Below are 13639 nucleotides of genomic sequence, written 5' to 3'. Positions count from 1 at the left end.
AACCCTGAACCTTCTGAACCAAGAGCCCTGTACTTTAAAAATGGAGAGAGAAGGTCATTCCGGTCCCTTGCCGTTGCTTGAGCAAAGTCTTTTCATCTTGAGTACCGATGGAGCAGGGCAGACCAGCTCTGGAGAAAACCCGGGTCTGGGTCTCACGCAAAGCAATTTCTATTTCTTTGTTCCGGGGAGAATTTTAGCCTCTCCGCAAGGAGGAACCTGGAAAAGAGGTGAACACAGAAAAAGGCATGAACAAAAGAGAACTTTTTCCGGTTTTGTGATGGTTGACAGGGACACGTATCTGCTCCATCTTCCCTGTCGGTCTTATGCGCCTTTGCAAAAATCTGCACTCGAGGCTCCTGTTCTTATCCAACCAAGAATAAAATTCTGTCTGATTCGTAAGACGCCCTCCTTCTCTTCAGACTGCACAGAGCCTCATCCTGCCTGGCTGCTGAGCCACTCACCTAAGGATGCTACATCTCAAAGTCCAGTTTTTGGATGACTCTCAGAAGATCTTTGTGGTTGATGTAAGTATATTCACGGCTTCTTGTCTATTATTTTGCCTGCTGGAATATGTTTGAACTTCTTGGAGAGGGTGATGTTTTAATTTCAGTATTGTTCTGTTTCTTTTCAATCTAATTAGATGCCTGCATCTCCCCACATTTGAACAATTGCTAATTCACAGTGAGGACTTGACTGTTTCTAAATATTCCTTGAACGAGACGCTTTCTGAGAAAGGTTTTATCTGACAAGAAGAGAAGTCATTTAAATGTTTAAAGAGCGTGTCCACAACCAAGTCTTCATCTTGAATTGTAATCACCAAATTGTTAAGAATTTTAAAAATAATTATTTTATAAATTAGCCCCTGCATCATTTGTTCTATGAAATTAATGTTCCAAAGAATGAATTAGATGCAGGTGCTGAAAAAACAGGCTTCCTGACAGCTAAAATCACAGAATTGTAGTGAGTCAAAATGATAGTTACCATTGAGACAACTTATCATTTGGGTAAATTTAGCATTGCTGCACTTTATACAGATCGTATTTGCCTTGTAGTTAAAAGTGGATTACCCAATATCTTTATCTAAAGGACAGATGTTTCTGTCAGAGAGAAATATCTATCAGAAGATAAAGGTGTCTGTTTCAAAATGAAATCTTCCAGGCAACAAAAACATACATTTTGGAATCAGAGTGCAGCTGAATTTTTGCTACATCCACGTGGATGTGTCTTTGTTTTTAAAGAAGCAACATAGTAAAAACAGCACAACAATATGGATGGTTTCAGTTGTAAAAGTACCCAGGATGGAGCATAGGTGCAACATTTAGCTTTTTTTAAAAAAAAACAACCCCTCATTGTTTAATTTCCATCTTGATAGGCTGTTCTTGATGCCAGATTTATAGTTCAGAAGCCCTTGGAGACTCATTGCAGAGACAGAGACACATTAAGTCTACCTTGAAACTAGGATTTCTGGTTTGTAATCACGAAGCCCTTCTTTTGTGGAATTATCTCCAGCGCTGAGTTTCCCCCTTTTTTATTTTTTTTATTCTTATTTCCTTCCTTTCCAAGCCCCCCCCCCTCTTTGCTTCTCAGCTGTAGCTTTGTAGGCCATCCTGCTTGCAAGAAAGGAGTGCATTAGAGCCCAGGGAGGGGCTTCCTTTTCAAAACCTCCAGAAAGCCTTCGGGGCATAGGGTGCATTTGATGTCCAATAGTCACAATAATGTCCTGGAATTAAAAAAAAAAAAGAGGGGGAGGAGAAAGAGAAAGAGAGACAGCCTGGGGGTCCTTTTCCAATGGCTTCTCTTAGACAGGGGGGGCTCTTGCTAGTAGAAGCAGAGGGATGAGCTGGAAGTCTTCTAGATGGATTTCAGGGTCAGTAAGCAGAAGGGAGTCTAAATGAATTCTGCACGGAGAGGGCGAAAAGCAGAGGGACAATTGTGCCCCTTTTTTACCTTAATGATATGAAGGGGTTCAGGTATAGCCCCACGAGGAGGTCTGGGTGCTTCAAACACTCGTGCACAAAATACAAAAAAATATGTTGCATGAAGGCAGGTTTGGATCTGAATGGCAGGCAGGAAAAACGTCCTAAAGTTGCAGGACAAGAATGGAACCAGGGACCCAGAGAAGGGCAGGGTCCCCTCTGGTTAGAGTTGAAGATGGGTGGACTTCAACTCCCAGAATTCCCCAGCGTCCCTCAACCTTGGCGACTTGAAGATGGGTGGATTTCTGGGAATTGAAGTCCTCCCATCTTCAAGCTGCCAAGACTGAGAAACCCCCCCCCCCCGAGCACTCAGGAGCCACAAACATTAATGCATAATAATAATAATAATAATAATAATAATAATAATAATAATAATAATAATAATAATAATAATAATAATAATAATAATAATAATAATAATAATAATTTATTTGTATACCGCCCTTCTCCCGAAGGATTCAGGGTGGTGAACAGGGCAAACATATAAAAACTACAAGAATACAAACATTAAAAGAGATTAAACAGGTGCCCAGAATCTAAGAACAATGAATTAAAAAATAAATCTAAACCCATCACCCATCAGGCCAGGCCGGCTTGTTCAAACAAGTAGGTCTTCAGATCGCGTCGGAAGGAGCGAAGGTCGGGCGCCGTCCGGAGCTCAACTGGCAAACGGTTCCACAATTCCAGCACGCCCACAGAGAAGGATCTCCCCCTGGGGGCCACCAGGCAACATTCTCTAACCGGTGGCACCCTGAGGAGGCCCTCTCTGTGGGAGCGCACAGGGCGGAGGGAAGTTGATGCCGGCAGCAGGTGATCCCTAAGGTACTCCGGACCCATGCCATGAAGGGCTTTAAAGACCATTACCATCACCTTGAATCTCACCCGGAAGACAACTGGTAGCCAATGCAGCTCACGGAGCAAAGGTGTAACGTGGGAGTATCGGGAGACTCCCAACACGACTCTCGCGGCTGCATTTTGTACCAGTTGGAGCCTCCGAGTGGTCCTCAAGGGCAGCCCCATGTAGAGAGCGTTGCAGTAGTCTAAACGAGAAGTCACGAGCGCATGAGTGACCGTACGTAGGGCATCCCGGTCTAGATAGGGCCGCAACTGCATGCCTTGGATGGTGCAAACAATCAGGAGGAACAGCTGCAGTTTGTGCACTTTCCTCTCTTCGAATAAAGTGTGTTAATCAGAAAGGTGCTTCCAGACTCTGCCGCCTGATTTGGGCCTACCCTCACCTGACACCTGCAACACCTTGAATGGTGGCAGCACCTCCAAGGGCTTGAAAAGAGCATCCTTCCCAGGCAAGGAAGCACCATCGCCTTAATTCAGGCTGTTTCTTTCCTCTGGGAAAAAGTCCCTGGCTCCCAAAACCTGCAGCAGGAGGAATAAACAGCGATAATTGCTTTAATTGCTGTTGCCACTCAGCTGTTTGTAAGGAAATAGGAGCCCCCCCTTCCCCCCTGCAGAAAAGGCAGTGGTTACCCTGTCATTTCCCTAGTTGCCTCTTTGGTACCAGGGTAGCAATTTAAGCCTCCGTGACTGCAACAAGGGATTATCTGTAAGATGTTAGCATGCACGCTTCACACCGAGCACAATGCGCCGCGTGTCAGCAACCCCTCAATTTCCTTGGCAGACCAAAGTCAGAGGACAGGTGCGTCTGGATGGATGCCAGGAGCAATTTGCCCACCAGCCGGTCCAGCCAGAAACTCCACTGGCTTTTCAAGAGTTGCTGGGGCTTAGTTTCCTGAGTCTGGCTCAGCCCTGCAGAGGAGTTTAATCTTTATAAAACATCATTTCTAGTTCTAGTGTGGAACAGAAATGTGCAAATCTATTTTGATTCCACTCAGATTTTTTTTTTTGCAACTCTGACAATTTCAGGGTATCAGTTTTGCAAATTTCCCAGTGGTTGGCTCTCCTCTCTCTCCTTTGTGAGTCTGAGATATTTTTAAAAAGTTTGCATTAAAATGCATATATAATGTACTGCACACTTCTTTCAACCTTTTAATTTTATTTAAAAGCTGCCCCTCTTACAACCACTGAATATCGTCTCATACCGCAAGATGCACAGCACATAAATTCGATAAATAGAATAACCAACTGGGCAGCTCCCAATTATTTATTTACTTATTTAAAGTGTTTATGTTTGTTATCAATTTTGTATAATGTACACAACAATCTTTGGAAATAAGCTTCTTCAATAGAATACCTCGCTTATACTTTTCCCAAACAGTACCTTTGTACAGTATAGACTTTTGCCTAAGATACTTAGGTGTATTTTTTTATTTTATATTTTCTCCCATTTGAAATCTGGAAACAGAAATGAGTAGCATGAAACTAATTAAAGTGAAATGCCAATATAATTTAATAAGTGTTTAAAAGTGGACAGCATTGGCTTGGGGAGGGGCTGCAAGCATGCAACTCCAGTATAAACAGGAATTCTTGTATCTAAATAAAACCTACTCCAACTTGGGGGACTTTAGGTATGTCCTAAGCATTCCCACCTTTGCAATTTTGGAAGCTGCAACATGCCTGGAAAACAGGGTTGGGAAGATGGTGCCACTGGTTTATCAAGGATTGAAATGTTTATAGTTCTGAAATTGCTCCCAAATTTCAAAAACTCAAGAACAATTGAGTATTTAACTTTGTCACTTTTCCAGCTTATTGCTGTTTAATTAGCTTTAATTACTAATGGGTTTGTGTTGCTTAATTAAGATTGCCCTGGCTTTTTCCCACACTGGCTCATGTCATCTGAGAGGCCAGGACTGAATGCAAGATGGCAGAACTGAGTTAACAAAGACTTCTTGGTCAATTTTGGGCATCTGGCAATTCAGCAAATAAACTGGTTGAATCCAGGCTTGTTTCAAAAATCCAACTCTTGCAAGTATCTCTCAAGTTTAAAGACACAACTCACGCTATAATTAGCTCACTCTTGATGAAGTCACTTGGGAATGGTCTCTGCCCCACCACCAATCTTTAAGAGCTCCATAAGGAGACATCTGCTAGGAGTTTGGGTTCCCTCCCAGGGATTTCATACACCTGTTCATATCATTTTCTGGGCATCCCCTTTTCACCCCAACCCTTCTCAAACTCAAGACCCTGAGCAAACTGAACAATGCAGAGCCTGTGGAAATAGGAGACATGACGCTTGTGCCTTTTTCTTTGGCAAAGAGCTCTGTTTATCTCTCTGCCTCTCTCTCTCTCTCTTTCTCTCTCTCCATTATTCCTTCCTTCTGTCAAGTTTCCAACGTTCTAATGTTATTGCTTGACACCTTCCTTCCTTCCTTCCTTCCTTCCTTCCTTCCTTCCTTCCTTCCTTCCTTCCTTCCTTCCTTCCTTCCTTCCTTCTCTTCCTTCCCCTTTTTGGCCCTTTAGCAAAAGTCCTCTGGGAAAACATTATTTAACCTGAGCTGCCACCACTTGAACCTGGCAGAAAAGGAATATTTTGGACTGGAGTTCTGGAGCCCTGCGGGGCATGCTGTAAGTTTGGGAGGGGGAATGGCCACCTCTGGGGGTGGGGGTGGGGGTTGTATAAGAATGCTACATGGACTAGGCTGTGGGGAGTGAAAGTGCATTAAGCTTGCTTTAGACACAGCCGTTTCCACGGGTCTCCCCCTCTGCAAGGGGGCAGAAGCTGAACCCCGGCAATGTCGCTCAGGTGGGCAGAAGCTAAAGGCTCGGGGAGGGGGGTCTCCTGGCTTTTAGCGGGCTTTGTCTTCCCCAAAGGACCCAATCCAGTTTTTGTGGGGGGGGAGCTCCTGGCTCAGTCAAGGTTCTGCAAGAGAAATTCTGAGAAGTTCCTGGTTCAGTCAAGGTTGCGCAAAAAGGGGTGTCTTCTGTTAGGTGGGCAAGAGGCCCCAAATTGACCTCTTTATCTCCCGCAGACCCTCCCGGCCTTTTGCTAGCATCCCTCCGATACATTAGGCTGCCCTTGCTCTCTTTGCAGGCCTGGCTGGAACTTCTCAAGCCCATCTCCAAGCAGATTAAAAGTAAGTACCTTGGAGAAGGCGGCGGGGGGGGGAGGTCCCATCCCCTTTTATGCCCCTCTGTAGAAAGCAAGGAGGGTTAGAAGCTGCTTTCCGGCCTGGGAACCAACCAGTCTTCCTGGCTGCTGGTTGAGGGGGTGATGCCCCCACCCCACCCCTCGTAGGGCAGGAGGGGCTCCTGAAGACTGGCTGGGGAATTCTGGGAGGTGAAGCCTTCAAGTCTTAAAGTTGCCGAGTTTGGAGATCCCTGCAATAAAGGATCCAGGGAAGAATGGGTGGAAACGGCTGGTCTGGTCTCTAGCACAAGGGCCGTTTTCCAAATGAAAAGATGTGTGTAAATGTTCCCGACAGACTTTTGAAACCAAACTTATGAAGATGTTGTGTTTTAAGATCCTAAGGACATTCTTTTCAAATTTATGGTGAAATTTTTCCCAGTGGATCCGGGTCATCTGAAAGAAGAGTTGACGAGGTAGGCTGCACGTTACTTTTCATTTCATTTCATTGTTTTTATGCACTTTTGTGCTCATCTTCTAAGGCATTCCTTTTAAAATAAATGAATATCTTTTTTTTGAATATCTGTTTAAAAAGAAGGCTAACAAGATAAAATGCAGCTCTCTCTGCTGAAATTGTTTGTATACAACTCAGCATCCATGCAAAGAAGTTTATTATTCTTACTGCTGTGTCAACAACAGGAGGCAGGAAGTATTTAAAGGCATTAAGTATATCTAACAGGGCATATATAAACTAAACGAATAATACAATAAAAACAAGGGGACATTTTTGATACAGAATCCATGTCCCTAGAGAACAAACAATGCAGGACTCAGACTGGATTCAGCAATTTCAAGAAACTGTTTCTCTCCCATTCATACCAGTCCTTTTAAATTCAAGTTTCTAGTCCTTAAAGCTGGCAATGATCAGAGAGGAGCAGAAAGAAGCATGTTTGTAAGTCCTCGACTTACAGCTGTTTGTTCAGTGACCGTTCAAAGTCACAATGGCACTGGAAAAGCGACTTACAACCGGAATTCACACTTACAACCGTCACACCATCCCCATGGTCAGGTATATTTGCCACAGTTGATACGGCCACTCAGGATCTTCCCAGCCGGCGTCCAACAAGCAAAGTGGGAAGCTGTATTCCCTTAGCAATTGTGGCAAAACTGCTGCAAAATTGGGCGCAACTCAGTTAATGACTGCTTGCTCGGCAGTGGAAATTCCAGTCCCAATTGTGGTCGTAAACCGAGGACTCCCTGTGTTGCTTCTCCAGAGGGAGGGGAGCCCGGTGAGAGTCCTGACAATGTCTTTCAGGTACCTCTTCACCCTTCAGATCAAGAAGGACCTGGCCGGCGGGAAGCTCCCTTGCAGCAGCAACAGTGCGGCTCTGATGGTGTCGCATCTCCTCCAATGTACGTCCCCCGTCCTGCGACTCGGAGCTTCTTTCGGCAGGAGAGGAAGAGGATGGCCACCCACGGGGCAAGGACGTGGCTGGGTCTCAGGGAGGGTAACACAGCTGCACCGCGCCATGTGGTGGGAAAAGACATTTCTTGCCCCCTCCGTGGCAATCCTTCCTGCCACGGGATCTGTGCTGGCCCTGATTTTGCTCCTGGCTTTTGTTGATGGACCGGGCTATGTGTGCCCCAAAGGAAACTGATTCCATTGACCAGAAGCATCTTAATTGTGTCGCTTGTTCCTGCAGCTGCACTTGGCGATTTCCACGAAGAAATGGACGGAAAACACTTGGAAACACACAAATACTTGCTGAACCAAGAGGATCTGAGGAACAGCATCATGTGCTATCATAAGAAGCACATGTAAGTCGCCGATCCTCTCCACATGGCTCTTTTTAATTTTTTAGGGCTACTTGGTGCTCTCTGAGCTTGGCTGTTTTCTTGCAGACGTTTCATTACCCAACTAGGTAACATCATCAGTGCTAGACTTTTTACTTTTGCTCAGGATCCCTTGGAGTGAGAGCTTAAATGAAATTAAAACTTCCGTGTGCGGAAAGTTCCATTTCACGTGACTTTCTGAAATTGAAATCAGAAAGTTGAGAAGAGACAGTTTTCCAGTTTCCAAACTGGGAGCAACAGAACTGAGAGGGACACATACTGGTTGAGTGCAAAGGCAGGGGTCCGCAGCCTAGCCTTTCTCTCTGCCTCAGTTGCTGACCCCCCCAGTTTTCTTTCAGGGGCAAAACTCCTGCTGAATCCGATGTGCAGCTCCTGGACATAGCAAGGAAGCTGGAGATGTACGGCATCCGCCCCCACCCTGCGAGTGACGGAGAAGGCACCCAGATCAACTTGGCGGTCACCCACATGGGAGTCCTGGTGCTGCGGGTAAAATGATTTTTTCTTATGACACCTTTCCAAGGAAGATACCCAGGAGGTGAAGGTGTCAATGTGACCTCACAAGCATGAATTCTTTGGGCGGGCAGCACCCTGGTGCCCTCGCCATTAAAGCAGAGTTGTGTAGAGCCCTTTTGGCAGCTGTCAATCATTATAGATGGACCTCTTTGATAATGGAATGGAGCCTTTGGAAGCCAGCGGCTGATCAGCAAAAGTCCTTTCTAATGTTAATTAAAAGCTTCCTGCTTTAAGTACAGCCTGGGGAATTGCCTCAGGGGAAACCAGGCTGGGTATTTGAGAAAAATCTCCTGGGGACTGTTAGGTCCTTTGCCATTTGTGGTTTCGCCCAGCACCCTCTGATGTGGGCGCCTCAACTCCTGTCTTTCCTTGCTAAACCAAACTGCTGCCATGTCAGATCGCGGCGTTGCACAGTAGGGAGACAACTCTTGACCGTATAATTTTCTGCCGAGAATAGCAGTCTCATTTTTGTGGCAATTACATGGTTCTGCAGCTCCCCGGCTTTGGTGAGCCTGTGCTGGGAAACGTGGGCGACGTGCTCCTCAACAGCCTTACCCTTCAGCTGGGGAAGAAGCGAGGGAAAAGGGGGTGGGACGCTGTGTTTTCTGGGTGCAAAAATGAGGCTTTTCTCCAGCAAAACTGTAGGGGGAAAGTGGAACGAGACCACAGATTTAACTCTGCAAGCACTAAGCAGTTGGTTAAAAGGGACCTCTAATTTTCACGTTCCACTGCTGCAAAAGAGGCAGTTAAGAAGAGGACTAAGCAGCAGTCAGGAGATCCCTAAAATGAACAGAATATTTTATTTAAAAAATTATAATCCCCGCTTGGTGCTGGACGTCGAGAGGCCTCACGCCAAGCAACTGAAAATGGCTCTCCATGAGCCACCTTCCACAACTTGTCGTGTTCCTGGTGGTGTGTCTTCATTTACCTTGGTCGCTTTAAGATCTGTGGACTTCAACTCCCAGAATTCCCCAGACAGCATGGCTGGCTCAGGCATTCTGGGAGCTGAAGTCCACAAGGCTTAAAGTGGCCAAGATTAGAGATCCCTGATCTATTTGCTTATCGGCTCTTAATTTTGCAGGGCAACACCAAGATTAATACCTTCAACTGGTCCAAAATCCGGAAACTGAGTTTCAAACGGAAGCATTTCTTGATCAAGCTCCATGCCAACGTTTCGGTACCTGGGGGTGGGGGAATTGGGATGTATGTGTTTGTGTCTGTGTGTGTCAGTGTCTGTGTGGGGGTTGGGTTGGGTGATATTTCTCTGCTCTAAGGCACACTCCTTGCAGAAATGATCCATCGAGGCAGCAGGCTAGCTGGCAGACCATCGCTGCAAGCAAGGCTTCGAAGTTCCAAATTGTTTGAGTGGATTTCAGGAAGAAAAAGGAAGGGTTTGCGGGGCCCTCCTGCATTCAGAGAAGAGCCACAAGCAAAGATGATTAGGGGGCTGGAGGCTAGAGCATACGAAGAACGGTTGCTGGGATAGGGGATGCCGAGCTTAATGAAAAGAAGGACTAGGGGAGACAGGATAGCAGTGTTCAGATATCTCAGGGGCTGCCCCAAAGAAGAGGAGAATCAATTTATTCTCCAAAGCGCCTGAAGGCAGGACAAAAAGCAACGGCTAGAAATTAATCAAGGAGAGAAGCACCCTGAAACTAAGGAGAAACTTCCTAACAGCGAGAGCAATTAATCAGGGGAACGGCTCATCTCCAGAAATTGTGGGTGCTCCATTACTGGAGCTTTTAAAGAAGAAATTGGACAGCCATTTGTCTGAAATCTTATTTGGTCTCCTGCTTGAGCAGCGGGTTGGACTAGAAGACCTCCAAGGTCCCTTCCAACTCTGTTAACAACATTCTGCTATTCCCTAGCCTCATTTTCCAGAAATATTGGATGCTGGCTGACCTTGAAAAGTTAAGCAGAGCATGGATGAGTGTCAGCGATGAAATTCCAGGCTGTAGGCTAGACTGAAAATGAAGAATTCTGGGAATGGCAGTCTACCTGTCTTAAAGCTGCCAAGGTTGAGAGACACTGGACTGGACCAATGCACCTTCCTTCTCCATCCCCAACAGGCTCTCTGCAAAGATACCCTGGAGTTCACCATGGCGAGTCGCGACACCTGTAAGGCTTTTTGGAAGACCTGCGTGGAGTATCATGCCTTCTTCCGCCTCTCCGCCGAGCCAAAGTCAAAACCCAAAGCTTTTCTCTGCAGCAAAGGCTCCAGTTTCCGTTACAGGTAACTTAGGGGGAGCAAGCCAGCCAGCCACCTTCTCTAGTCTGGTGGCCTGCAGTTGGCTCTGTCCAGCACAAGTTCTTCCTCTTGATTTCCTGTCTTTTCCGGGTGTGAACTATTAAGCTGGGGACCGTTTCTCCCCAAGGGACAGCCTCAAACGTTTTGGTGGGTGCAGTTTGGGGTGCCTTTGGTGGGTACTGCAGAGGCAACCCTCTTTAACCACCTCTCTCTCTTTGCAACCACAGTGGGAGAACTCAGAGGCAGCTGCTGGAACATGGGACCAAAGGGAAGCAGAAGAGTCTGCCGTTCGAGAGGTATTACTTGTTGAAAGCACAGGCGATTCTCCCTGTCCCAGGATAATGTTGCAGGATCCCATCTGGGTCAATCGCCAGGACTAGAGGTTTGGTCTTCCAAGCTTCCAGACTGGTGCTGGAGCCATCCTCAGGGAACTTCTTTCTCACCAGAATGGGTTCTTTGGGCTGTTCTGTACACCCTCATATTGATGTGGTGGCTGGTTGGGTGTGGCTTTTTATTTGTTGATTGGGGTGTCAATTAAGTCATTAACATTTTTCCTCCAGTCATCCCTCCTTCACAGGTTGCTGCTGGCCTCCTCTGTCTTCTCCAAAAAAAGCCTTGCAAGCTACTCTCAGGTACTCTGAGATTTTTCAAGTGAAAGGGCAAGACACAAATAGATTACCTGGTTGAAGAAACAGCTAAGCTTTCTCCAGAATTAACTGCATGAACAGCCCAGCAGAAATGTGCTCCCCTGCTCACTAATGAAGTCCCCAATCTTTGGTGTCGAGTCACAACTTGCTGGGCTAATAATCCCGCTGCAAACGTCTCTTTGCAGGATATAGAAGGAGAAGTCGCTGACCAGAATGTTGGAGAAGCTTCAGAAATGGAAAAGAGTTTAAAATACGGGCCACAGGTTTTTTGGTTTTCTCTTTCAGGAAACACTATTCCTCTCGCTACCATGACAGGCAATGCCGATCATCCCCGGATCTGCTGACGGATGTTTCCAAACAAGTACGTAATTTGAGTCAGGGGGATCTGTTGGGGAGGGGTGATGGAATTGTATGAAATAAAGACCAGGGATGATGTAGTCACAAATGAGTCTCACCTTTGTGCACCCATGTATTTTCCCATGCCTCCGCTCTTGGCCTACGTTGGACCTCAGGTCCCATAATTGCCATTGAGCATGGCTGGGGATTGTGGGCTTCGAAGTCAAAAACATCCGGACGTCTCCCATTATGAGGAGAGGTGCTCCAACTGCATGACAAAGGACAGGATCTTCACACGATGTCCTTAAATTCTGTCCTCCTTTGAAAGAATTGCTTCATCAAATTGAACAATTTCAGCCCATTTTCCTGGATCTGGTGTGGTTGAAAGGATGGAGCAAGTGCAGTTTGCATGGATTCCTCAAGATCCAGCCCAAACAAGCCTAAAATGAGTTGTCACCTCTGGGTGAAAAAGCACCATCATAAATGGCCTCCTGAGGCCTCAAGAAGGCAGGCTAAACCTAGCTATACATTCAAGCATCTTAGCTTAAGCATTGATGCCTCACTTTTCCCACAGATGGAGGACCTGCGGCTTGTCTACGGCACCATGGGCGGCGGCTACTATGGCGCAAATGGCATCCACACTTCTGAACCCACACTAGACAATCGACGGAGGAACTCGGCAGTGGAAGTCATCTTTGCTGACGAACTGGAGCGGTCGAAACCAGAAGCAGACCCAACATTGCTGCTGCTCCATTCCCAAAGCAGCTCTGCCTTCCCAGTTGTCTACACGGAGCTGGGCCATGAGTGGGAACCAGCCAGCATCTACGGGCCAAGAAGCCCCCTGACCTCTTTCCAGCCCAGCTCCAAGCTTGATGTCACCGGCAAGAGCCCCCCTCTGAGCAACGTGAGAGACAGGAGTCCAAGGCAGCAGCTGACGTACACAGATGTCCCCTACATGGCAGCATCCAGTCAGCCATTGGAGGTGGCTTCTCCTCCAGTTTTCTTCTACGTGGACCGGCCACCTCAGTACCCCAAAAGCCCTACCACTGACCGTGCTGAGGAAAGAGTTCTGGAGGTCAGCACCTGCGAGGCACCCATGAAGCCACAAAGGAATCCAGGCGCAGCCCACTCCAAGCTGATGGAGCCCCCGGCCACCTACGTGACCCACCTTAGTATGGAGGAAGAGGACGACGAGAGCGTCTTTGACTACGGTGTTCAGGAGGTCCCCAAAAGGTCTTGGAGCCAATCGGACGTCAAAGCCACCAGATTCCCTTGTGGCTCAGAGTTCCGCCCTCTTGGGCCTTGTCCTGTCTTGACCAGCAGAAAGATTGACCTCTTGCAGTGCGTGCTCACCCAGCCACCCTTCCCAGAACCTCCGCAAGTCCAGCGAACCACAGAGCACTACGTGGGCAGTGGGACCGAATCCAGTGACTCCGATTCAGACCTCCTCCCGGACTACTATGCCCTCTATGGGCGGGTTCTCAAAAGACCCCGGGTGCGAATTCACCTCTCCTCAGGGAGCCTCCAGCTGGAGGGAGAGGAAGCTCTGGTTCCTGCCCCCATTGAAGATCCCAATTATTTTATGTAGGCAGCAGAACGACGGCACCGGTCAAAAGTAGGTGGCCCATTGCCGATTTGTGACTTGCCTCCTGGTCTGATCCCTGGCTCAGGTGTTTGGTGGGACACAATCACACAATGACCACAGAAGATTATAGAACTTAAATATTTATTTCTTTTTTTTTCAAACCATTTGACTTTTTGGGTCCCCCTTCCTCAAAAGTGTGTGAAAGAAGCTTAATCTATAAACAGATTTACAGAACTAAGAGACGCTGGGAAGAAGGAGCGCGACGGTTCTGCTCGGATGATATGGTTATTTTGTAAAGCTTCGGATCAACTCTATTTACAATTTGTACGGCTTCTACATTTATAAAAATATTTTATTTAATCCGTAACATTATTGTTTTCAAAAACTATGTCCAGACGTTCCCCACCCCCCTCAGATATAAATTTCTAATGGTGTTTCAGGTATATAAGCAATGAAACAATTTTTTTAAACAAACGTTTCTTTAAAATTAAAACAAAGGAG

At 46.7% G+C, this 13639-nt stretch overlaps 1 protein-coding gene across 2 annotated transcripts; it reads left to right on the top strand.

Moving 5' to 3' along the window:
- Positions 1-467: 467 nt before the first annotated feature.
- FRMD7 (FERM domain containing 7) lies at positions 468-13498 on the top strand (the record flags this gene model as incomplete). 2 transcript variants are annotated; one of them, XM_083371786.1, is made up of 12 exons in its annotated part: positions 468-524; positions 5352-5456; positions 5923-5965; positions 6398-6431; positions 7271-7368; positions 7659-7773; positions 8148-8295; positions 9404-9499; positions 10392-10555; positions 10798-10866; positions 11503-11578; positions 12128-13498. In XM_083371786.1, 12 exons carry the CDS (start codon positions 468-470, stop codon positions 13139-13141), a joined length of 2019 nt encoding a protein of 672 aa, XP_083227912.1. In that variant the 3' UTR covers positions 13142-13498. The 2 variants fall into 2 exon arrangements, with proteins under 2 accessions (XP_083227912.1, XP_083227911.1); XM_083371785.1 differs by lacking the exons at positions 468-524; positions 5352-5456 and having other exon boundaries at positions 5804-5965; positions 6353-6431.
- Between the last annotated feature and the right edge of the window lie 141 nt (positions 13499-13639).

This window comes from Vipera ursinii (assembly GCF_947247035.1).
Source record: "Vipera ursinii genome assembly, chromosome: 12".
Taxonomy (NCBI): domain Eukaryota; kingdom Metazoa; phylum Chordata; class Lepidosauria; order Squamata; family Viperidae; genus Vipera; species Vipera ursinii.
Note: the sequence above shows the minus strand (reverse complement) of the source record. Positions and strands in the feature narration are given on the sequence as shown.